This window comes from Kryptolebias marmoratus, linkage group LG16, assembly GCF_001649575.2.
Source record: "Kryptolebias marmoratus isolate JLee-2015 linkage group LG16, ASM164957v2, whole genome shotgun sequence".
Taxonomy (NCBI): domain Eukaryota; kingdom Metazoa; phylum Chordata; class Actinopteri; order Cyprinodontiformes; family Rivulidae; genus Kryptolebias; species Kryptolebias marmoratus.
In genome coordinates, this window is record NC_051445.1 from 3,728,349 (window position 1) to 3,750,492 (window position 22,144).

Below are 22,144 nucleotides of genomic sequence, written 5' to 3' on the forward strand. Positions count from 1 at the left end.
AAATGGAGCTTTGTTCCTATATATTTTTGTTTTTTTTTAATGACAAAAGTACTTTGGAGGGGATTTTAAAAAAAAACTTGAAGAATTTTTAAAATGATGAACCTAATTGTGGCTTCTTTGTGTGGCCGTGTTTCATTAAGTTTCATTAAATTCATGCAGGTAGTTTCTGTGTGTTCTCTCAGGTCACATATTTCTGTAACACGTCTGTTCTCGTCACCAGGAGGTGGGTTGTGGGGCCAGTCTGGGAGTGATCTCCGAGTCTCTGCTGGTGACGGGGGGCCAGGGCTGCGTCTCCTTCTGGGACCTGAACTTCGGCGACCTGCTGCAGACGGTCTACCTGAGCCCGAGCGGCGATGGCCAGGGCGTCCGGCAGCTGCTGGTGCTCGACAACGCCGCCATCGTGTGCGACTTCGGCAGTGAGCTCAGCCTGGTCTACGTGCCGTCGGTTCTGGAGAAACTGGACTGAGGAAGGTCAGCAGCCGACACCGGTGGGAGCAAAGCTGACTGCTTCTTTCTTAAGGAGGATCTATCAATTCCCTTTTTATACATATATATCTATATATAAGCTTATTTGTTTTTTGTGGCTCTGCCCTTGATGCTGCTGACACGGGTGGGGCCTCACTGTGACCCCACCCTCTACAGGAGGAAAATAAATTTTTCTCCTTGTTTTTTATTATATAAATATTCCTACTGTGCTGTTGGCTCGACGGTGAAGTGCAGCCACAGTTAACATGACAGCTCTGAGGCCTGTTGGGAGTAACTGAGCAGTTGTGTGTGTGTGTGAATGATTGGAAACTGAATAATTTGGACTCTTTTTAAGGCAAAAAACTGCTGAGAACAAAACTTGATGAGTGAAGTGTGTGAGGGAGAACTGCTGATTACTGTATAAAGTAAACCTCCAGTGGGGGATGTTTTTATATGTAAAAAATCTACTATTTATTAGTGATATCTTTGAGTAACAGTTGTTTTTTTTGGATGACTAATCCCAGCTTTTAACTGTAAATATCAAACAGAGAGGAAACAATGATTTAAATGGAGGAGGGCGTTTCAAACTGGCTGTTTTTACTGTTTCGCTGGAAAGTGTTTGTTGCTTTTGGAGCTGGGGGCTGGAGGGGTGAAAGTTCATGTGGAGTTTGTTTGAACTCGACCTCTGATGCTGAACGGGAGGGGGGGGGCCCTTTATGCGACTCCGTTATCAGGCTACCTCCATTCTCAAAATCGCTTGAGTTTTAGACGACTGACGTCGCTGTGCACAAGTTAGAATTAACTGGCATTACTGTATTTCCACCTTTGTCCAGAAAATGTGCCCTTCTGTGATGTTTTTTTGTTTTTAAAACCATTCTGTACCTTAACTGGCGCAACTCAGTTTTATCTCAGAGTTTAAAATAATTGTCCCCCGAATAAAAAGCAACGTAAACTAAATTGGACCAAAGTTAATTTTTAGTCACTTTGTTGATTAAAACTTAGTAGTTTAGTTTGTGAACTTGTTCCCCAGCTCCTCCAAATTAAGAAAATAAAAGGCTTCAAAATAGAACAAATTGCAATGTCCTTAGAAGCTAAAAATACAAAAATTAATCAGAAATTATATCAGTTCAGTTGGTTGTGAAGCTTTAAAGTTTACTCATTGCAATGTCATGAGGATCGGTCAAAACCAATTCATAAAGACACAAAATCTTATTTTGATGTGTTGATGTTAATGGGTCCATAAAATCCCACGTTTGTTCACCTGCAGAAACAGCCGAGGTGACTGAAGTTAGGTCGAGTTTGATGATGATGATACAAATTTACGTTCAGATTTGTTGAATGAAGTTATCAGATAAAATCTACCGTTTGAACACCGCCCTGCTTCCCCTCAGATCTCTTCTCGACGGTTGTTTTTCTCTTTTCTTTCACGTTTAGCAGCAGAGTCACTCTTATTGTTCCATCTAAACCTTTTTAAGGATTCTGTTTGTCTGAATCCTGTTTGTTTACTGACAGACTGCAGCCAGCCTAATGTAGGTGAATCTCCTGACTGAGGTTTGATTCAGCAGGATGCTTTGTGTACATTGAGTGTGGACCCACATTTCAGAGTTGAATATCTGGAAACCTACTGGAGTAAACTTTCTGCACCATTTAATATAGTTCAGGATAACCTTTCATTTCATGCTTTGCAATGAGTAACTTTAAAACCACATTTATGTTTCACTTTATTGGGGTTAATATTTAAAATTGAGCAAAAAAGTCAAATAATTCATTGTTTAAATTTTAGTTTTCTCATTTCTGCAAATCACAATAAAATCAGGTAAAACATTGAATCTAGTCTAGGTCTTCCTTGTGCTACAAAAGCAGCAGAATTAAATTTTATATTTCTAATGCTATTTTCACATTGTTGTTCAAGCGTAGGAATTAGCATCAGAGTTTACAGCTTCTCCAGTTTGTTCCTTTTTTTGTACAGTTCTGATCTTGTTAAAGGAAATTTTATATGTAGAAATATTTAAGTTATTCTGTTTGCAATTTAAAAATTATATCTAATCTGATTCTGCACTATAAAGATTTCCAGATAAATACAGGAATGGATAAATTGTTACACAAATTCCAGAACATTAATTAAGTGATTAGGTTATAAAGGCACTGATAACACATGGGACATTAAATCCCAGTTTCTTGTGTCCAGTCTCTACTTCAGGAGAATGTAATCCTCTGTATTTCAGACTTTCCTTAAACCACGCCAAGAATATCTGGAATGTATTTTATCTTTAAAAAAGAAACAAATCATCTGTTTGTGCATTTACTGAATGTCAACTCAGAGGGTCTCATGTTGAAAGATCAGCGACTACAGAATGGCATCACATCACATCAGTGCACCTTTCTGATTATTAATACGCTCACACGTTAAAATGCACTTTTGCTAACATCAGCTTCCACACAGGAGAGGTGGATTTATCTGAAACCACGAGCGTCAGCAGGACTGGGTCCTCTGGGACGCAGCCAACATGTTTACATACAGCTAACAAGCGACTGGATTACTGCAGATTGGGACAATTTAACTTTATTTCCGTTTGAACAAGCAAGCAGCCACTGAAGCTGCGTCCCGCAGAGCCCAGTGATGCTGCCTTCATGTTTTCGGTCTCGTAGTCACAGGTTGGAAATTGGAGTTGTATAGTTGTTTTTTTTTTTTTTTTATTAGAACTTTTGTTGTCTATAAATGTGAATTTGAGTTGAAGTTTAATTTTGACATTTAGGGAAATACACGTTGACTCTTGTTTTTGTTTTTTTAGTGAATAACTGAAGGATTATATCCAGGGTGCACGGCAAAACAATATCTGCACTTAAAAAAACATTAAAAAGTAATTTTACTGCTCTTAGAGTTACTACACAACCACCAGAGCAGAGATGAAAAAGTTACTGATAAGTTTGTTCAAGACTTTCTGACAGGATTCCTTCACATTTCTTTTTTTTTCTAGGGCAACTTTTGGCTGACTAGACAACAAATGACATAATTTGCATTTAATTCTCTCTTTATAAAACAGAATAAAGTCTGGAAATCTGTTCTTTTCTTCACAGGAATCCTGTGCAGATATAAATTACACCTTCAGTGATCTGCTTGTTTTCAAAGGTTATAATGTCAAGAGAAAAATGAAAGTCAACAGATGTATTTTTCCAAAATGTTTCCTAAAAGGAGGGTTGGTGTGACGGTTTCAGTTCAGTTTTAGCGTATTATGAATGTTTTGGATTGTTTTAAAAAACATATTTAGCAGCACTTCTTCAGGTCATGATGTTTTTGCCTAATTTAAAGAAAACCTGCTCGTTGTTGCATTCTGTCTCCATATCTGTGTGTCCTCTGAGCAGAGGAGGAAACACTTCCTGTAACGGCATCATCACCACAAACAGCAGAACCCAGTGTGAATCATTTCATTTAGACTGTTGTCTGAACTGAAACTAAACTTGATCCCCTCCTTTTCTCTGCAGGCTAACATAACAGAGGTAACTTATTTACCATTTTGTAACAAAAACTTTGTACTAATTTTCAAATAAAGAAGCTTTGATACAACAGCAGCTTTCTGTTTACTGGATTTATTCAGTATTTTTACAGTGAAGTATGATTAGTGATTCTTTGCTAGAGGAACAATTTTAGGAACAGCCTTACTTCATTTAATATATTTACAGTATTACAGAGAAAGAAAATTAAATCAACCTTAAAAACATGCTGATTTGTGTGCTATTCTGTATTACAATGACTTATCTTTACGCACAGACTTGGATGTCCTGTTCTTAAGAATGACTCCCTAAAGCATCAAACATCAATTCATCCAGTCATTAAATCAACGCAGCTAAACGTCATCACAGTTCTGAGATGCTTTCCTGCTCATGTCAGACAGGGTTCGTGAAAATGGAGTGCATACTTGGACTTTTTCTTTTTGAGGGGGGTTTGAAGTGCACGTCTACCCAAAACATACAAAGAAAGGAAAAGCAGCAAAGAGTGAGGAAATGAGGGGATAGAGACAAGTGCATAGTGATGTGGTCCCAGAAGCCACCTGTGTTTAAAAAAAAAAGAAAAATGGTGTTTTGTGTTCCTGTTTCAGAGATTCCACCGTCACCGTTGGCCAATAGGCACATCTTGGTAATCACCATTAAAGTGTCTCCAAAGCTCTCCAGAATTTCTAGGGTTAGAAAAAGCTACAGGTCTTTACTGACACCTGGTGGCAAAAAGAGAGAAGGCAGCGACCTGTGGATTTGTCTCAGTGCTTGCTGAGGCTCCAAAGGGGGTCCAGGCTGCTGAGCGGGTCGTTGCCATCGTCACCTTGGGTGGAGTGGAGCCCCTGTCCCTCTGCTGGCTGCAGAAAGCTCTGCTTGGTCACACGCTGCTTCCCTCGACCTCCTCCTTCCAAGGAGAAGGCCTCGGGCGTCAGAGAGGCCAGGAGGTCCAGGGATGAAGCAGACGGTGCCGTGGCAGTAGGAGGTGGGCTGATGCAGGGTGCAGCCTCTGGAGCAGGTGGAGTAAATGGGGAGAAGCCATCAAGGCCGTTGGGTGGTGGAGGAGAGTGTGCAGGTGAGGTGAGAGGTGGGCTGAAGGAGGACGGAGGCTGGGAGTCTGTAGGAGGGCAGGGGTCCTGGAACACCTGCAGGTCGCCCATCGGGTCGAGGCTCGGTAAGATGGTCCCAACCTGCTCCTCCAGGCCACACGGGGCGCCAGCCTCCATCGCAGGGTCTGTGGCGCTCGGTGGCCGGATGCTCAGCTTGGCAATGGTGGCCTGAATGGAGCTGATGGGCATGTCCCCTCCGAGGACGATGTCCTGCTGGGACTCTTGTCTCGAGTAAGGCTGCAGAGGAAGTTCAGTCAGGAGAGAAATATTAAAATACATCCTAAAGAGAAGATGGATCCAGCTACTACTGCGGCTGATCTACTGATAATAAAATGAGTACCTCTTCTGACCAAAACTGGCAGAATTCCTTTGAAACATTCAGAGGCACAAAATGTGAGAAGATACAACATCAAGGTCAAATAAAAAGAATTAGTGTGGTGTTAAAAAAAGAGGTCTGGGTATTCAAATTAACACTAATTAAGATATAATGCAAATACTTCTTTTTCTTTTTTGTCTTTATAAAGTCACAATGAAGGGGAAGTAAATGGATGTTTTCTGTGAGGCTCAGAAAAACAATCATTCAGTTAATAAATAGTTTGTGCAATTTCTGACAATCTAGAAAAATTTAATGAAGTCAATAAGAAAGAAAATATAAACACTTTGCTTTATTTTATTAAAACTGACTGTTTAACACCTTTAACTTTTTATTGTTAGGTATAGTCTTTTTCTTTTTCAAAGTCCAATTTAGAATCTTGTGAACAAATTAATAACGTATCTAGAAGAGGCAAAACATTCATAACAACACCCTGAGGGCAGAGACGTTCTTAAACTCCAGTTTACGGCCTGAATGTTGATGCAGCTGAAAGTCTAACCTTAGTGGCTGCAGAGTTGGTGTTCTTGCTGTAGGTGGCAGTGGTGATGCCGTGGCGCTGAAGGACCTGCTCAGCGTGCTTCAACACGGCCTCATAGCAGAACTTCAGGTGGAGCTGGAGACACAGAAATAACTTTTATTAAAACTTGTCATGTCCTAAAATCTACTCATGAAAAGGTTTAGTGTTCTTCAAAATTCATTTAGCATTTTTTTCATGTATAATCAAGTGTTAACCGTGTATCTTTATTATTGGTATTATTTTTTGGTACACAGCAGTCAATTTAGGCAATAAGTAATAACATGTCAAACACAACAGGAACACAAACATCCAGGAAATTAAAAAAAAAGCTAAATCTACAGGTTTTTTTTTTTTACTTCTTCTGCCTAAATCAAATCCAAACCCAACTTGAGACATCAGTGTGTATCTGACCTTCTCCTGCAGCATGTTCTTTCTCTGTTGTCTCATTTTCTTCACCAGCAGTGGAAGGTCCGGGATGCCGTTTCCTGCCTCCAGCTCCTGCAGGGCTGCATAGAGCAGACAGAAGGCGCCGGTGCGTCCAACTCCAGAGCTGAGGCAGAAAGTACACAGGCTGGTGAGCAACACCGGTCTGACAACTACAGTGCTAGCATAAAAAGAAATAAATCCTTTTTACTTCCTGTAATAATCAAAGGCATGAACCAGAAGTAAACAAGGCGTAATTATTTGCCTACAGTCTTTGTTCTGGAAAAAACAGATAATAACTATAATTTGATGGAATTCCATAAATGCACTCACCTGCAGTGAACCACAACAGGTGTGTGTAAGGGCCTCTGGTGGAGGTAGTGTCCATGAACCTCCTGGATAAATCGCAGCAGGTTGCTCTTGCTGTCAGGAAGACCCCTGATGAAACAGAAAAAAAGAAAAATTCAGAACGAAACACAAAAAAATGGTTTTGTGATTTCATAAAAACAGGCGACCTACAGCTCTGGCCAGGAAGTAAACTGGAGGTGAACGACGGTGCGCTTCAGGCTTTGGTCGCGGTACTGCAGACTGATCATGTGCTCCACGTGTGTCGGTGTTATCTTCTGTGTGGTTAGGCTGAGTGTGATTGGTCCCTGAGAGAGCTGCTGACCGCGCTCTGTTGGGAAGTATCGCAGAACTTTTCCCTGGGAGGCATCAGACACAGACGACAACACTTAAGAAAATTAAATAAAATTACAATGACAACGGTGCCTTTTTGGGATCAAACTTTTTACCTTCTCCAGCTCCTGCTCTGAAACGAGCATGACTATCAACGACACCTTCTGCTCGTACACCATCAGCCAGAAGTCTGCTGCTGTGCCGGTGAGCGGCGCCTGTGTGGCAATAAGGCGAGGGCAGTATGGTGACAAGTCCTCCACATAGCTAGCATTGATGTAGTCATCTTTCCCTGACTGCAGCACCACACGGTTGAAGTCGTAAGGCATGACGTCCTGGTGGCGGTTCTTCATGGTGTAGCAACGGGCAATAGCTATAGAGAGCTGGCGGGCATCCTTCTCTTGTTGGTCCTGCAGCTCTTTAAAGCGGGCATCCAGCACTGACAGCCCCCCCTCACTTTCTGAGGGGTGCTCCAGGGCATCTACTTGGGCTCTGTAACGTTCTAGTTCACCGTGAAGACGAGCGACACATTCTGGAGCTTGGTATGGATCACCGTGGATCAGGAGAACTCCTTGGGAGTTCTTCCTCCGGCGCTCTCCATCCTGAGGGTCGGCTTTGGTGGGTTGGAGGACGTTTGTGGGGGCCTTGGTGCCTCCGGGTTGGCTCTCTGGACTGGAGGACAGGAGATCATCTGTGCTCGAGTTCTCCCGTTGAAACAGCGACGTTGAGGGAGAAACAGCAGAGGGAGAGGGAAGAGTGGGTGGGGCTGAGCTTCCAGGGGTGGGGGCTGGTGTGGGCCTCTGCTGGGGATTCAAACCTAAAGAAGCAGGACCAGGAGATGGGGACGGAGAGGGGGGGATAGTGTTGGTTGGTTGTACTGCTGCAGGGCCTCCAGGAGAGGGCTGAATCATGTGGGGGGCAGGGGGGGTAAGCGGGCCCACAGCACTGGGTTGTTGGGGGGTACCTGGAGGTACGTTAGACCCTAGAGCAGAAGGATACATAGTAGAAGGTTGTGAATGGGTCATAGGAAGAGAAGCTGCTGGCTGGGGGGCCAAAGGCTGTTGAGGCAGCACTGGAGCTCCACCAGGGTAACATACCCCCCCAGCAAGGTGAGACTGCTGTGGGATATTTGGTATGGGGGGTTTGCCAGGTATGGGTTGATGCTGTGCAGGTATTGCACTCTGAGGCATTTGAGGCACAAGCCCCCTGGGCAGGTGGGCCTGAGGACCAGAAACCATGTGAGTCTGTGAGCCAGGGGGCATCTGAGGGTGCATGGGAGGACGGGTGGGCTGGCTCGGTGGAGGAATGTAGTTAAGTGACACTGGAGGCATCGTCTGACTTGTAGGGGGCAGCTGTGCTCTGTGAGCACCTGGCATTTGCATTTGTCTGTGAGGCAGAATTTGCTGGGCACTTGGATTGATTGGGGTTTGATGCTGCTGTGGCACCATCTGTTGGTGGGGGAGTCGAGGGGGCATCTGTTGGCTGGGATAGGGCAAATATGGAGTAGAAACGGGGGGCCCTGGTTGAGAAGATGCAGGTGTTGGTGGATGTGCAGTTTGGGGTGGCCTTGGCATGGAGCCTGGCATCAAGTGAGGGGGCTGGTGAGGCACAAAGTTCTGTGGAGTCTGGTAGCCTTGTGGAATCTGAGACTGTGGGGGGAAACCATTCTGTTGATGTGGCTGAAGCTGACCGGGAAATGCTTGCTGGTACTGAGGAGGAACACCAGGCTGAGGGGGAATATATCCATGAGAGTAAACTTGTTGGGGCTGAACAGGAGGACCGGGGAGCCTTGGTCCAGGCTGGTACCCCTGAGGGAGAGGTTGGCCCATGGGCTGGGGGTACTGCTGTGGAAGTGTCCGCTGCTGTGGTTGGGATGCAGGAGTCTGGCCTCGGCTTTGAATGGGAGCTCCTGGTTGTGGCATCATGTGAGGGTATGGTCCAATCTGTGGTACTGTGTAACCAGCTGAGGCTGCAGGTGGGGCAGGGCGGTGCGGTGAGGGGGTGTAGCTAGCAATAGGAGCCTGAATGCTGTCCACAGTTGTGGTCGAGGGGCGGACTGGGACAGGGGCAACAAGGCCTGGTTGGGGAGCTTGAGGAGGGGGTGGCCGATAACCAGAGACAACTGGCTGGGGGGGCATTTGTGGAGGCCTCTGTGGAGTCATGTGAGGGTGGGGCATGTGCGGCAGGGGTCCCTGTGTTGCTCCAGGCCCTGGAGTAGGAAACTGAGCAATCCTTGCTAGGAGCTCTGGAGGCGGCAGGTTGGCAGGAAAGTGAGGAAGAGCAGCAGCCGGAGCCCCAGGCCAAGGCAGCGAGGAGCTGCCACCAAGTTTAGCTCCAGGAGGCATGAAGGCTTCCGGACCGGGCAGACGACCAGCAGGGAGGGAGGGAATATCAGGTGGGAGACTGCGGAGGTCTTCAGGCAGGTCACCTCCTAAGGCCAAGATGGCTGCACTAAGCTGAGCCAACTCTGGATCTTCTACGCTGGAAGAGTCGACATCAGAAACCCTCGGCTTCAGGGAGGGTTTAGCTGCTGTAGGCCGCGCCGGGGGTTTATTCTGGTTCTCTCTGCATAAAAGGCAGATTTTAAGAGTCAGCTGGATCAAATTTAAATGAACATTTAAAAAAAAAAACAACAAAGCAAATCACATTTTAAGTATTGATGATGTCTTCAGACACGGGTTTGTTGCAAAATCCCAAAACAAAACCTCAATGTTCAAATGTATTCTTACTTTTCCAGCATGGGCTTCCTCTCCTCCGCCCTGGTCTGGCACAGGGTCTTCGCTCTCTCCAGCAGACGTGATGCTTTGGTCTCCAGGTCGTCATAGAACTCTTTTCCTTCCTGTGATTTCTTCATCAGGTCTTCGTAGGCTTCATAAGAACCCACCAGTCCTTGTACTGTAGTGTTCCACTGCTGCTCGGTCTGGTTCAGGCCCTTCCGTACAGAAGCATACTGAACGTTCGCCTCGGTCAGGGCCTTTAAGATGTTCTCCTGTGCTGTAAGGTTCTGGTCAATATAGACCTTCACTTGCTCATATTTCTTCAGCTGCTCTTCAAATATACGCTGGAAAGACATGAGTTAAATATCTTAAATAAATATGAAGCAAATTATTTTCAAGACTGACATGTTTTTCTTAAAATCTAAAATCTGTTTAGTTCACATTTTCTTTCATTAGCGCTTAAGAAAAATGAAGTTGTACCTTCATATCTGCTCTTTCTGTGGTGACGAGAGTAGAAGTGATGTCGTCCTGCTGGATGAGATCACGGATCTGTTTTTCCAAAGAGCTTCTCTGTTCCCTCATCTCCTGAACTTTTCCCAGGATCCGCTTCATACGCTGCAGTCCTGCCATTTCCTCTGCGAACACACACACACACACACGTTACATTAAAATTACATTCAGAGTCTGAAGTGTTTACGTTTTATCAGAATCACTGCAGTCCCACTGTTGGCTTCACACATCACCACAGACTGTAGCAGGAAGTGGTTGTCCCATAAAAACACATCATTTCCTGCGCTTTCATTCAGCATTAATTCTAAATGGAAACTAAAACTATTGAGATAATCAACAATTTTAAACAAAAACAGATGCTTTAGTCTGACAATCTGACAGCACCCTTTGAGCTATGGTGAAATAAACCAGAGTTTTTTTTTGACAATCATAAAGAAAAAGAAACAAACGTTTGAATTAGTAAGAATGAAAATAATAAAACTTTCTCAGCCTCTTATTAGCAGAAATTTGTTGTTTTTTTTTTAAAACTTATATCATACTTGAAAACCATCATCCCTTTCAAATTTAAAACAAATAATGCTGGTTCAGATACATTCAAACCCACCTTCACTAAGCTGGGGCCGTGGCAGGGCCTCTCTCAGAGTTTCCAGTGGCCCCCCAAGCAGGCGCAGGTTGCTGATGTGAAGGTTCATAGCCCTGTGGAGCTCAGTGTTGGTAAAACTGGCCTTCTCGTGGACCTCGATGTACTTCTCCAGGTCCCTGCGGATCTCAGCCAGAGCCTGGCCCGGCGCTGCAGCGGGGCCACAAGCCCGCTCGGCAGCTTCGTCCGCCTCCAGGACGTCTCGGATCTCCTTCAGTGAAGACTCCACGTCAGTGAAGACTCCTGAGAGAACTGCAAGAAACAAGAATCTGAAGTTTATACAGGAACATTACATGAGTACAGAACAAACTCTGAGACGGTCTTAGGATTACTTCTTCCACAGACTCAGTGCAGATTCTGAGAAATCCTCAAATATTAAACATGCTTTAAATTTAATGCCAGTTAAAAAAAGGATACCATTCATGAAGTAATAACGAGACATTATAGTTAGAGAAATAATTCTCAAAACTGTCAAGGAGGCATTTATATTATTGAATCTTAAATATTTATGCCATAATGCTGGTGTAGCTTCTCAGTCATCTAGGAGATGGCATTTATTTTATGCCCAAACAAAGGCATGAGTTTACCAACACTGTTGTTGTAAATAAGAATTTAGAGTTACATTTTATTCTCCAACTTTAATTTCCACCTATAATAAAACTACGGACCCTGCATCGACTGAATTAGGCTCTTGACGGTGTCGGGCCGGACGCTGAGCGCGGCACACTTCTCCATCAGAACCGGCGGTATGTGGTTGTACATGTCCAGGTTGTCAACAGACTCTGGCTCCAAGCCCAAAGAGTCCATAAACTGCCTGCAGGAGGAGGTGAAACCAGTCACATGACGATCAAACACAGAACTGCCTTATATACAGTAAGCACAGACCACGATGTGTGGAGATTCTAAACACTCATGCGTGAACTCACTCCAGAGTTTCGTTCTTGCTGTCGATTTTGGCCATGACATCTCTGAGCAGCTTGGCCTTCTCCTCACTGGAACAAACAGACGGGATTAAAGTTTCCAAATGCAGGAAAAGCTCACTGACCCTTCTGTTTCACATTATTTTAATCCTCCACTGACGGAGCTCACCTGTACAGAGAAGAGGCTTCGTGGGCAGCCATGGGCACCAGCTTTGCAAAAAGGTCCGGTCCCGTGACGCTGGGGTCGGTGGGATTGACGGGCAGAGCTTTCACCAGCGGAGCACCTACAAAAGGCACAAAAAGGCTTTACTGACACAGAAACAACTTGACTTTGAGCTTAAAAAATAAACCAAATCAAAAACAGGAGACCTTAAAATGTAATGCATGCAAACTAAACATCTTGTATTTAATAAACTGCACACAGATTTAGTTTGACCTGAGAATTTGGAACTAAGCAGCTCAATAATATCAGAAACAAATTTATCCAAAGTGCTAAAAGAATTACACAGAAGTGCTAGCTGACTGTAGCAATACATTTGTTTTTAAACAGTTTAAAAAAGGAAAAATTCACTGTTTCCTGCTTCTAAAAGGGTGAATTTTAGAAGATTTTTTTTTCCTGTTTTCTGCTGGATTATACTGAATATGTTTGAAATGAGGACTGTTACATAAATATATCAATTTAGGCTATAAGTAGCTGCTGAGGACAGATATATAATTTTATAAAAACTCATTCAGAACTTGCTAAACCTTTTAACTCTACAGCCAAAGATAGACGTGAAGCAGATCACTGCCGGATCAAGAAAGAAACCATCTGTATCAGTAAAAGAATATAAATGTGCAGGATTTTAATGTTAGTTGAGTCACACACACACACACACAACACAAAGCCTTCTATTCATCCCACAAGGCATGCGGATATTCAAAATACATTTAAAAGAAATGCAAAACTCTGAACTCTTCTGTTACCTTTGACTGAGGCGAGAGTCTCCAGAGTGGGAACCGTCTCGTGATAAATGAAGTCGTTGTCCTTTTTGGCAGAATTAAACCTTAAGGTTGAAAGAAATTTAAAATATAATCTCACATATATCTATAGTTTTATCAAAAAAAATAAAAATAAAAACTCCAGAGAAACAACATGCATATGCTCTCTTACTTTCCACCGATAACATCCATGGTGAATCTCAAGGCCTCCTGCACGCTGTCAGGTTGACCCTGGTTGGACCAGGACAAAACAAAGTTCAGTTTGGGAAACGGAGAAAACAAAAACTTGCAGACGAGCTGCGGTGAGCCACCAGAATGGGTGAGAAGTGTTTTACCTTAGCTAGCTTGATAGCTTCACCGAGTTTGTCCAAAGAGCTCTGCAGATAGGCCAACTGTGGGAGACAGAATATTTCTGTCATTTAAATGATCCGTCCATCCATTTACCGTTATAAAAATGGTGTTTAAAATTAAAGAAAAAGACATTTAGCAATTTCACAAGGCTTCTGATCTATATTACAAATAATAATGGATGAACATTTATCCCTTTTGGTAATTATTCATTATCTGAAAACTAAAGTGAGTGTTGATAATTCCTGAAAATAAAATGACTCTAAAATCTGCTTTTACCCGTTCTCCATACTTCTGCTGCTCCTCTGCCTGTTTTCCCATGTGAAGCTGTTAAGGGAAAACAAATAGGTCTGAAACATTTTGCTCAGCTAACATTTGAAATACAAGTACACAAACGTACAGAGTTACACATGCAAAGAAAACTCGCTCCTAATACTCACATGTGCGATAGCAGCAAAGTAGTAGATCTTCATCTGAACCAGTTTCTTCCAGTCTTTTTGGATCTTTCCCAGCATTGAGGCCGTCTCAGAGTTCTCCAGAGCCCTGCAGGCCTCTTTATAATAATCCACCACCTGCAGCACCACAGCCACACTCATCAGCCTCATTAACGATCACTGCCGTACAGTTAAATGTATATTTATTAATAAAATATAAACCTGAGCACTGATGCGGGCAACCAGAAAACTCTTCCGGTTATCCAGCATGGACTTCTCCAGCAGGCACTCCTGAGCCTGGCCCTGGGAGACAAACACAGGTTAATAAGACTTTTCGGTGTATTTAGCTGGATGTGTTATGTTACACCTACCAGCATAAGGTTGATGTTGAGATTAAGAATCTGGTGGCTCATGTCCACGCTGAAGTTGTGGCTGAAGTGGTCTCTCAGGTAGGAGAACGCCCCAGCTGAGCACTGGAAGTGAGTGCACGACACCTTCATTCCCTGGAAGCAGAGCAGAGTCTGTCAGACTGTGTGTGTGTGTGTAAATGCAAACACAATTATTGTTGTGTGACTGCATGTGTGCCGTACCTCCTCAGACACCCTGTTGTCCATGGCTCCCAACATGGAGTGCAGGGCTCCTACAGAGATTTCACAAACAGGTTTGAGAAATTATTAAAGCTCCTGCTGGGCGCGCTCAGTAAGTTGCTCTGTAGTTGTTACTACAAGAAGGATCGGTTCTGTCTGCTTTTTGAGCCATCAAGATGCCCTTTTTTATTATAATAAGCACAAAAAAATCAATACTAAATGACAGATTTAATTTTTGAGATAAATATGTTCAAACTTCACACGACTGTATTTGTTAAAGGTTGTTAAAAAAGATTACTCAGAGCTTTAAATTAAATGTTTTCATTTTTCCTTAAGGCTATAATCAGGTCTGTAATAAATCAACGGGCCTGAATGAATCCCTGATTAATGTGACTTGCATGGTTTATTACATTAAAACTGGCATTAAATACTGGAAATATTTTAAAAATTCAAGATGTCTTTTTTTCTATAATAACAAAGAAACTCCATCTTGTTTACAAAGTAATGCATTATGGGTAGGACAGACAGAAAACAGAGCTAAACAGCACCAGTAGTCTTAATTTAGATCAAAATATATCATAACTGAAACAAATGAATGAAAACGTACATTAGGAGTATAAATGTTACAGCAAAGTCTCTACAGTTTGTGCAATAATAATAATAAATATATACATTTAAACATTAATTTAATAGGAGACTGCTCATTACACCTACAGACTTTTTAAAATATGAAGAGCCTAAAGAAAACAATTTTATTAAAAAGAAAAATGAGGTTCATAAGAACTTTTATAATTGTACGTCTGGAAATCTGAAATGATGAAAAAAAAATGTAAAAACATAACTTTTACATTTATCGCTTTTAAATGTACATGTCAGCAGATTCAAAACGCTCCTGATATTTGTTCACATTAATAACTTTAACTTTTTATAAAGTCTTCTGGGCTTTAAAGCTATAAATTCCTGTTTGGGATCTCACTCACCGAGGTTGTAGAGGGTGCATGCTTGCTCATAACTGATGTCATCGTGGGTGACCGTTTTTCCAGAGAAAATTTCAGTCCTGGAGGAAATTTAAAGGCAACTTAGTAAGAATAAAAAGGTCAAATGTGAACAGTATCACTCATTATAAATTACTCAGCTTCAAAATATGGTTTAAATCATAAAACATCTCTGTTGTCTTGTCTGACCAGATATTTAGAAGTGCAACAAGTCGCTGCAAAAAGCTCCAGACTGCTTTAATTCTGCAGAGTGATGAGGCTGTGTGAATGGGTTTTTTTGCATGCTGCTCCTACCATGAGATGGGAACGGCAGCCTCCTGGCCTGGTCCCATGGGCACTCGGCTCTGGAGATAATGCAGCTGGCCAAAGTATTTCCTTAGGGTGCTGCATCCCTCAAAATCCCTCGTCACGTTCACAGCGCTCTGCAAAACAGACACAATCGACCCGTTTCTGCTGGGTTACATCAGATGTTCTTAACCTTTACGGCTACAAAATCACGACATCGGGGAAGACGCTGATGTAATTCAGCATTGCATCATATATCTCCCGGCCTTAATGATGACGATCTGTAATTGATCGTTTTCTTGATGATTTTTTTCTAACAAAGCCCATTTTTAGGCGTGTCAGTTCTGACTTGATTTATAACTTAGACCAGAAGAGGGATGGATGAGATGTCCAACAAACAAAGGACATATTCATCTGTTACACTGTGGAAATATGCAATCTGTAAATAAAAAAACACTGCAGAAACTTTTTAAATGCCTGTTTTCAGGTCAAACCAACTTGTCATGATGGGCAACTGTTTGTCCACATTTTCTTCATAAATTAATAACTGCTTGATTTATGAAAAATAAAAACACAGATGGCCTACAACATTTATACACTCCATATATCAATGTATTGTTTATTATGCACTGTCATCAAACAGAGCAAATAAAACAGACAAGAAGGTGCTAAATGCATGAAAACCAGACAGGAAGCATTTCCACATCATTCAGAAGAATGCAAGAAATCTAAAAAACTGGATGATGAGAATGTTCTGAGCACACACACACCTACACACACACACACACACTTCAGCTCAATGTGCACAAGGTTTCCTCTCCGAGTGCAGCGTCAAAGACTAATAAAGGTGTAGATTTGAATAAACTGACATTTGTAGCTTTAAAACAGCAAAACAAACCTACAAAATAAAGCCTCAACTCTGGCAGACTGTCAAACTTAAATAACTGGAACTAGAGACAGAAAACTGACACATTGCAGGCATCAGCATGAGTGGCGTCTGGGTCAAACTACCACTTTGTTTAAAGCAGATTTTGTGCTAATGGCAGCCGTATTTGTTTGTTAGCTAACCCGTGCCACAGTTGTACACCTAATCAAACAAGCTCAAGGTCGACGAGGAGTTTTGAAACACTCCTGAGCAACTATAAAATGTCCCTCCAGTCAGATTTCTGCTCTGCAGAAGCTGTAAGTCCTACCCACCTGCCGCAGAGTCTCCAGCTTCTTCAGCTGTTCGTTGTAGGCGTCCGGGTTCTCTCCGTAGTTCTTCAAGATGAACTAGAGTCAAAGAAATGAAGGCGTATAAATGTGCTGACTTTATTTTAGGTCTTCAGTTTTTAACATTACAGAATATTCAGAAAAATTGATGAGTTTTTTAAAAGAATTACCTCAAGTATGTTAGCCAATTAGCTGTAATGCTAATCATTTGTTTTCATAAAAAGCCTGTTCTCAAAGCTCTCTCCCATGATGCTTTGCCAGGACATTCACCGTCCCAACAAGATGTATTAGGCAGTAAGCTACTTAATGGCAGGTCGGGAGGTAAACAGCCCAGCAGATTTACTTGTTTTTGTTTTGTTATTTTTTACTGCACCGTTTCACTCAGGTCCTAATGAAATTGTGGAAGCAGAAAGGTCACAGGGCCAGAGGGAAGACGTGCGATGACACAGCAACAAAACAGACGCGTTCTCACATAAAAACAAAGTGTCCTTTGTTCTGCATACAGAAAAGGTATTTTGACATTTTAAACAATTGATGTTTGACTCGTTCCAGCGTGAAATGCAGCATTTGGAGCTGGACGGTCAAGGGCATTTTAATAAAAGCAAAACATTACAGCACAAGATAATAAAAAGGTTTTATTTCCATCATTATTCCCGACTCACTCCGTGCTCCTATTTGCTGCTGAGATTTATTGACATTAACAGTTTAACTCAAGGTGCAAGCAGGAAATCTTTCCTCCCGCGGGTCACTACACCGTACAGCACATCCGTCGCCTCTGATTGGAATAAATGCTGCATATGTTGTTGCATTTTGCACATTTAAATTCATATTTGTAAACTTTAAGTCTTCTGTGCACAGTTTGAAGCTATTGTTTGCATTGTTTGATTCAGCTTTTGCACAATTTGTATTTCTCTATAGTTATCAATCTGACCTGCTGTTTTTAAAGACGCCAACAACTCCAACAACAAGTTATTTGTAAAAAAAAATAACCAACTTTAGAAACAAAGAGCATAGTTCTCTGTTTTTAAGGTGTTAGTCTGATCTTCCTACCTGGCCCATCTCCTAAAACAACTGGTTATCTTAGTTAGCAGGTTGAAATAATAGGAGCCTCTAATGATCCCATGTAGGAAAAAATACACAGAATTTATTTGTCATCTAGTTGTTTACTTCCTGTTTGAGAGAGAGAATAATTTTAAACTATTTCTCCAACAAAAAACTGCTTGATTTCCTTGAAGATGTGAAGGGATGTTTTCGACAACCTAATAAACTGTTAGCTCAGGTTTTCAACTACTTAAATACTAAAAAAATCAACAGATTAGATTTGTCACCAAGTGCCTTTTTTCCCCTCAACAGTAAAAATGTCAAAAAGGTCATGCAGATATATATATTTTCTTGCAGTAACAAACTCAGTCTTTGGGGCGAACAAAGGTTTATTAACAGTTGTTATTAATCTAACCACTAGGAAAGCCGTAAAAACATTTACTTTCACAGCAACATCTACAAACATCGTAGAAATTTGACCATGTTTGTGACAACTTTTCACATAATTTAATGGGAATTCAGAACTTTATTTATCCCAAATATTTTACTTTTAAAACTAATTATTAACCTAGACACATGATGTTGATATCTTTTGAAAATGCACCTTAGGCTCTTTTAACTAAAACGTGTTTTAACTAAAACCTCTTCCGACAATTTAGTTTTATGCTAGTTTATTTTATTAACTTGATTTGCATTTATGATTATTTCTGTTGTTTCTAAGTAGGATATCTTTAAAACACACCGTTTAACAGTTAATAACTGAGCACCAGCTTTAATGTCAGCTGTTAAACTACATGATTAAAGACTAAAGAAGTCGGTTTTTCAGCCTGCTGGTTTGAGAACTCCTCTTATCTTGTAACTCCTCCAGGTTCATGTGACGATGAGATCACCGTTTTCTCTTTTTTTTCCTGTTGGCAGGGAGTCTGGGCCAACAGGAACACAAGTCGTTTTGTCACCTGTGTCTATTTTTGTCTTTAACGCTGAGAGCACAGTTGTTAACTCCCGGCGGAGTTATTTCTCCTGTTAGCCTCTGATAGTTTGTTGTGAGCGAGCAGCAGGCTAACGTTAGCAAACAAAAGGCGGAGCTGGGGGCACCACAGCTAGCTCGGCCAAAACACACCTTCTGGAAAATTCTCATCTCGACACGGAGGGACAGACGTTTCCTGGCCCGATCTGCGCCTCTCCTCGGTTACAGCGCTCAGTCTTATATTGACTTTGGACCTCCTCAGCCCTGTTGCTCCGTTTCCCCACCCAGCTCACCTGCCTGACGGACGGGCTGAACTGGAACTCCCCAGCCTCTTTCAGATCCAGCCAGATCATCGGCATCCGGGGGACCGCCTCCATCGCGGCCGACTCTGAACGACACAGTCAGCCGGTTCGATGTCAGAATCCCAGCAGAGATTATTTGGACCTTATCGGGTTTAGCTGAAGCTCGCTTTCCACCCCCAAACAACTGTGTCATGTATCCATTTACACTTCAACCGGAAACTGGGAACGTACGTGACGTAGGCCTCAAATACGCGTCGCGAGGGCTTCTGGGAAATGTAGGCTAGTTAAACCCACAATAAAACCAGAGAAAGATCTAGTTTTTATGATTTATTTATTTTTTACGTGTCACTGCAAGAAAATTAACCATTTAATATTCATTTTGTTGATTGTTTTTCTCCCTTTTAAACAGTCAGCCTTTTACTCTTTCAATAAGAAAAAATCCTGTCGTAAAATTGATTGAAGTGAGTAAAGAAGATGGATGGATGGATGGATGGATGGATGGATGGACGATTTAAAGAATCAATAATACAAAAAATGTAATTTTAGTGACACAGGCTTTGAATTTTTAATATAATGGATTGACAATCTAAACACCTAATAGTTAATGCTCTCCATATTATCTCATTAATTACTGACTTAAGGTTTCTGCACTAAAGAATTTGAAATTTAAAGTCTCCCAACGCTGGAGGAAGATATCAAAAAGTTCAAATTTAATGGAGGACAAAAAAAAAAAAAAAATCCAGATTCACAACAAAGGAGAAATTATAAACCCATCAGTATTTGGTGAACGTCTCACCGTGCTGGACTGTTTTGTCTCTTCCCTGTCTGCAGATGTCACTGGTGTGTTTTCAGCTGCAGCTGCAGCAGGGTTGTTCCTCCCAGACTGGATCAGGTTCTGATGGATTCATTTATCTAATGTAATCTATATTACACAGTACGAACACCTTCTGCTGCCATGAAACTCTCATTCTCATTGTGGTTTGAATCTTGTCAATATTCATTATGAAAGAAGAAAGTGTGCCATAAAAACAGAAAACCATTAATCGGTTGTAGAAAAAAAATTGATGATGCAAATGAACACTAAATATATTTTATTTTATAAATATCAGGATTTTATTTGTCATTTAATCATTATTTGGGTATCAAAATTCATAAACGAATTGTGAAAAATACCATTACCAAATTATATATTTTATAAAAAACACTGATATGATCAATAACTGATGATAATGTTCAGATTTCCTTTGTATTGTAGACTTTTATGCAATACTTTATGAAAATGAAAACTATAAAAATTAAAGTTAAAAGTAGAATTTTACACTTCCTCTGACTAGTAATTTAATATTTATTAGAGATTGTGTCTTAATCACAACATAACAATTAATTATGCTGTAAATAATTAAATTTATCCAAGAGGTGTTACATTTAAAAATGCACAAATATATAAAATCTGCCAAAAAGGGATCCACTGGTTTAATGCCACATTCACTTGATGTCTGAATTTCCAACTAAGTTGAAAAATAGAACCTCTCACCTTTTTCAGCACCCACCTCTAGCTCATTTAGATTCATGACTTCACAACTGGCTATTAATAAACAGACATACATTTGTCTCCCTTTTTTCTAAGTAAAAATGACTAAGTGAATAAAAGTGGTGAGAAATGATAATTTTATTATCTAGGCTTGTCAGCTGCGGCTGATTAACTGTCACACCAGCAGATGTGTGTGACGTAAAGCTGCAGATCTTCTAAGTACTGTTTGTCACAAACACCTGCATCATCTGCTGCGCCCAAACTAATGAGAGAAGTTCTTCTCAGCCTGCAGATCGTGTTCATCGATAATCTGACACGATGTGAGCTCAGCGTTAAAGCACATTCCGAGTCGTGGAGGGTGTTATATAAGAGAGACGACATAAATTACTGCAGATACTGTAGCTTCTCAGAGGTTTAGAGCGCAATTCAACAAAATATTACTAAGAGATGAATTGCAGTCAGGTTTCCACACAAACACTCCTCTAACAGAATAAATGGACTGATAAAACCTCCCAATGGGCACTTCACTGATCCTACTTGGGAAAGTTAAGCAAAACTCTGAAGATCTGCTCGAGGAAGCTGTGATTCAATGAGAAGCAGATAGAAGCTTGAACAAGTTTGAGAAAATCAGTGAAATAATAATAAAAAAAAAAATTTCTTGGTTTGCACTGAAACTGTAGATATTCAGCACAAAGATTTTTGCCAAAAGCTTGTGGAGTTTGAAGGATGTCTGTGATTCAAACTATTGAGTTTTCACTGCAGTGAGTTTGGCCCGTGGCAAGGACTGTCACCTCGTGCAAGTAAACTTTTAATGTTTTCAGATGATAAAACTGATGTTGCATGTCCAGACACATCAGTCCCACACCATTATTGTTACCTCCTGCGACGAAAGGCAAAAGGTCTATAATGGTTTTACCCGTGCTTGTTAGTTTATCTGTAGCGTTATTAAATATTTCATAAATCAATGGACAGATGTAAATGAATCAAGTCATCACTGGATGTACATCTTCAGAATCAAGTCATCCACAACACAGTGAGTGTTAGCACATCAATATCGCATGAGAATGAACATAACATTTACAAGGTTTGACTAAAATGGGTAAAACTCCATCCCTTCTCAGCATGAAATGATTTTGGCATCAAAGGTGGTGGGTGATTCACATCCCTTCAAGGCAAGCTAGGCCTTTAATTTGAAACATAAGCAACACTACTGTGATTGAGTCCTTATTGGACAGTGGTGCGGCTGCAGGTAAAACGATGTAGAAACTAACATAACATATTCATGAGACAAGAAGAAAAAGAAAAATACTGTGGGAAAGTAAATATGTGCACTAACTCAAAACTGAATGGTAGCTTGGAATAAAAAGTATGTTTATGTATGCAAAAGTCCAAGAAGTCTGAATCAATTTTGCTTCTCCTGCTGCCACCACAACCTGGCATTGTATAAATGTCACTAAAAGGTTGGCCAGATGTTTGCATTCATATCCAGAGTTTACATTTGTGATCCAGATCAGTGCAAACAAGTTATGAGAAGATTTTTCCAGGTTCATACTGATACAACAATAGCTGTGTAAGTAAAGGTAATAAGATGACCTTGTAAGAATTTATTTTCTTCTTTTGGCC

The 22,144-nt window shown here is 41.4% G+C and overlaps 2 protein-coding genes across 3 annotated transcripts in view; one reads left to right on the forward strand and one right to left on the reverse strand.

The window, feature by feature from the left end:
• LOC108243290 (SREBF chaperone) overlaps positions 1–4,035 on the forward strand; it is a 28,582-nt gene extending 24,547 nt beyond the window's left edge. For both annotated transcript variants that reach the window (XM_025008689.2, XM_017428623.3), the window contains exon 23: positions 221–4,035. In XM_025008689.2, the coding sequence (XP_024864457.1) occupies positions 221–466 (246 nt within the window). In that variant the 3' untranslated portion in view covers positions 467–4,035. The remainder of the gene's footprint in view (positions 1–220) is intronic.
• ptpn23a (protein tyrosine phosphatase, non-receptor type 23, a) lies at positions 3,450–19,202 on the reverse strand. The gene is made up of 24 exons (XM_017428622.3): positions 18,982–19,202; positions 16,666–16,740; positions 15,478–15,605; positions 15,169–15,245; positions 14,192–14,241; positions 13,973–14,104; positions 13,824–13,904; positions 13,608–13,739; positions 13,447–13,494; positions 13,155–13,211; positions 12,992–13,050; positions 12,805–12,884; positions 12,008–12,122; positions 11,845–11,910; positions 11,587–11,732; positions 10,883–11,170; positions 10,249–10,403; positions 9,781–10,112; positions 7,171–9,616; positions 6,896–7,080; positions 6,710–6,814; positions 6,365–6,503; positions 5,936–6,049; positions 3,450–5,300 (listed from the first exon to the last, which is right to left on the reverse strand). Exons 1-24 carry the CDS (start codon positions 19,063–19,065, stop codon positions 4,719–4,721), a joined length of 5,676 nt encoding a protein of 1,891 aa, XP_017284111.1. The 5' UTR covers positions 19,066–19,202; the 3' UTR covers positions 3,450–4,718.
• Positions 19,203–22,144: the final 2,942 nt, after the last annotated feature.

What these genes read in the sequence shown, in the direction of transcription:
- ptpn23a (XM_017428622.3), bottom strand. Translation starts at nt 19,065, where the DNA reads ATGGAGGCGGTCCCCCGGATGCCGATGATCTGGCTGGATCTGAAAGAG. An exon ending in ACTTTGCTGCTATCGCACAT is followed by an intron (nt 13,495 to 13,607) that starts GTGAGTATTAGG and finishes TTCCCTTAACAG; the next exon opens with CTTCACATGGGAAAACAGGC. An exon ending in TTTACTTCCTGGCCAGAGCT is followed by an intron (nt 6,815 to 6,895) that starts GTAGGTCGCCTG and finishes CTGTTTCATCAG; the next exon opens with GGGTCTTCCTGACAGCAAGA.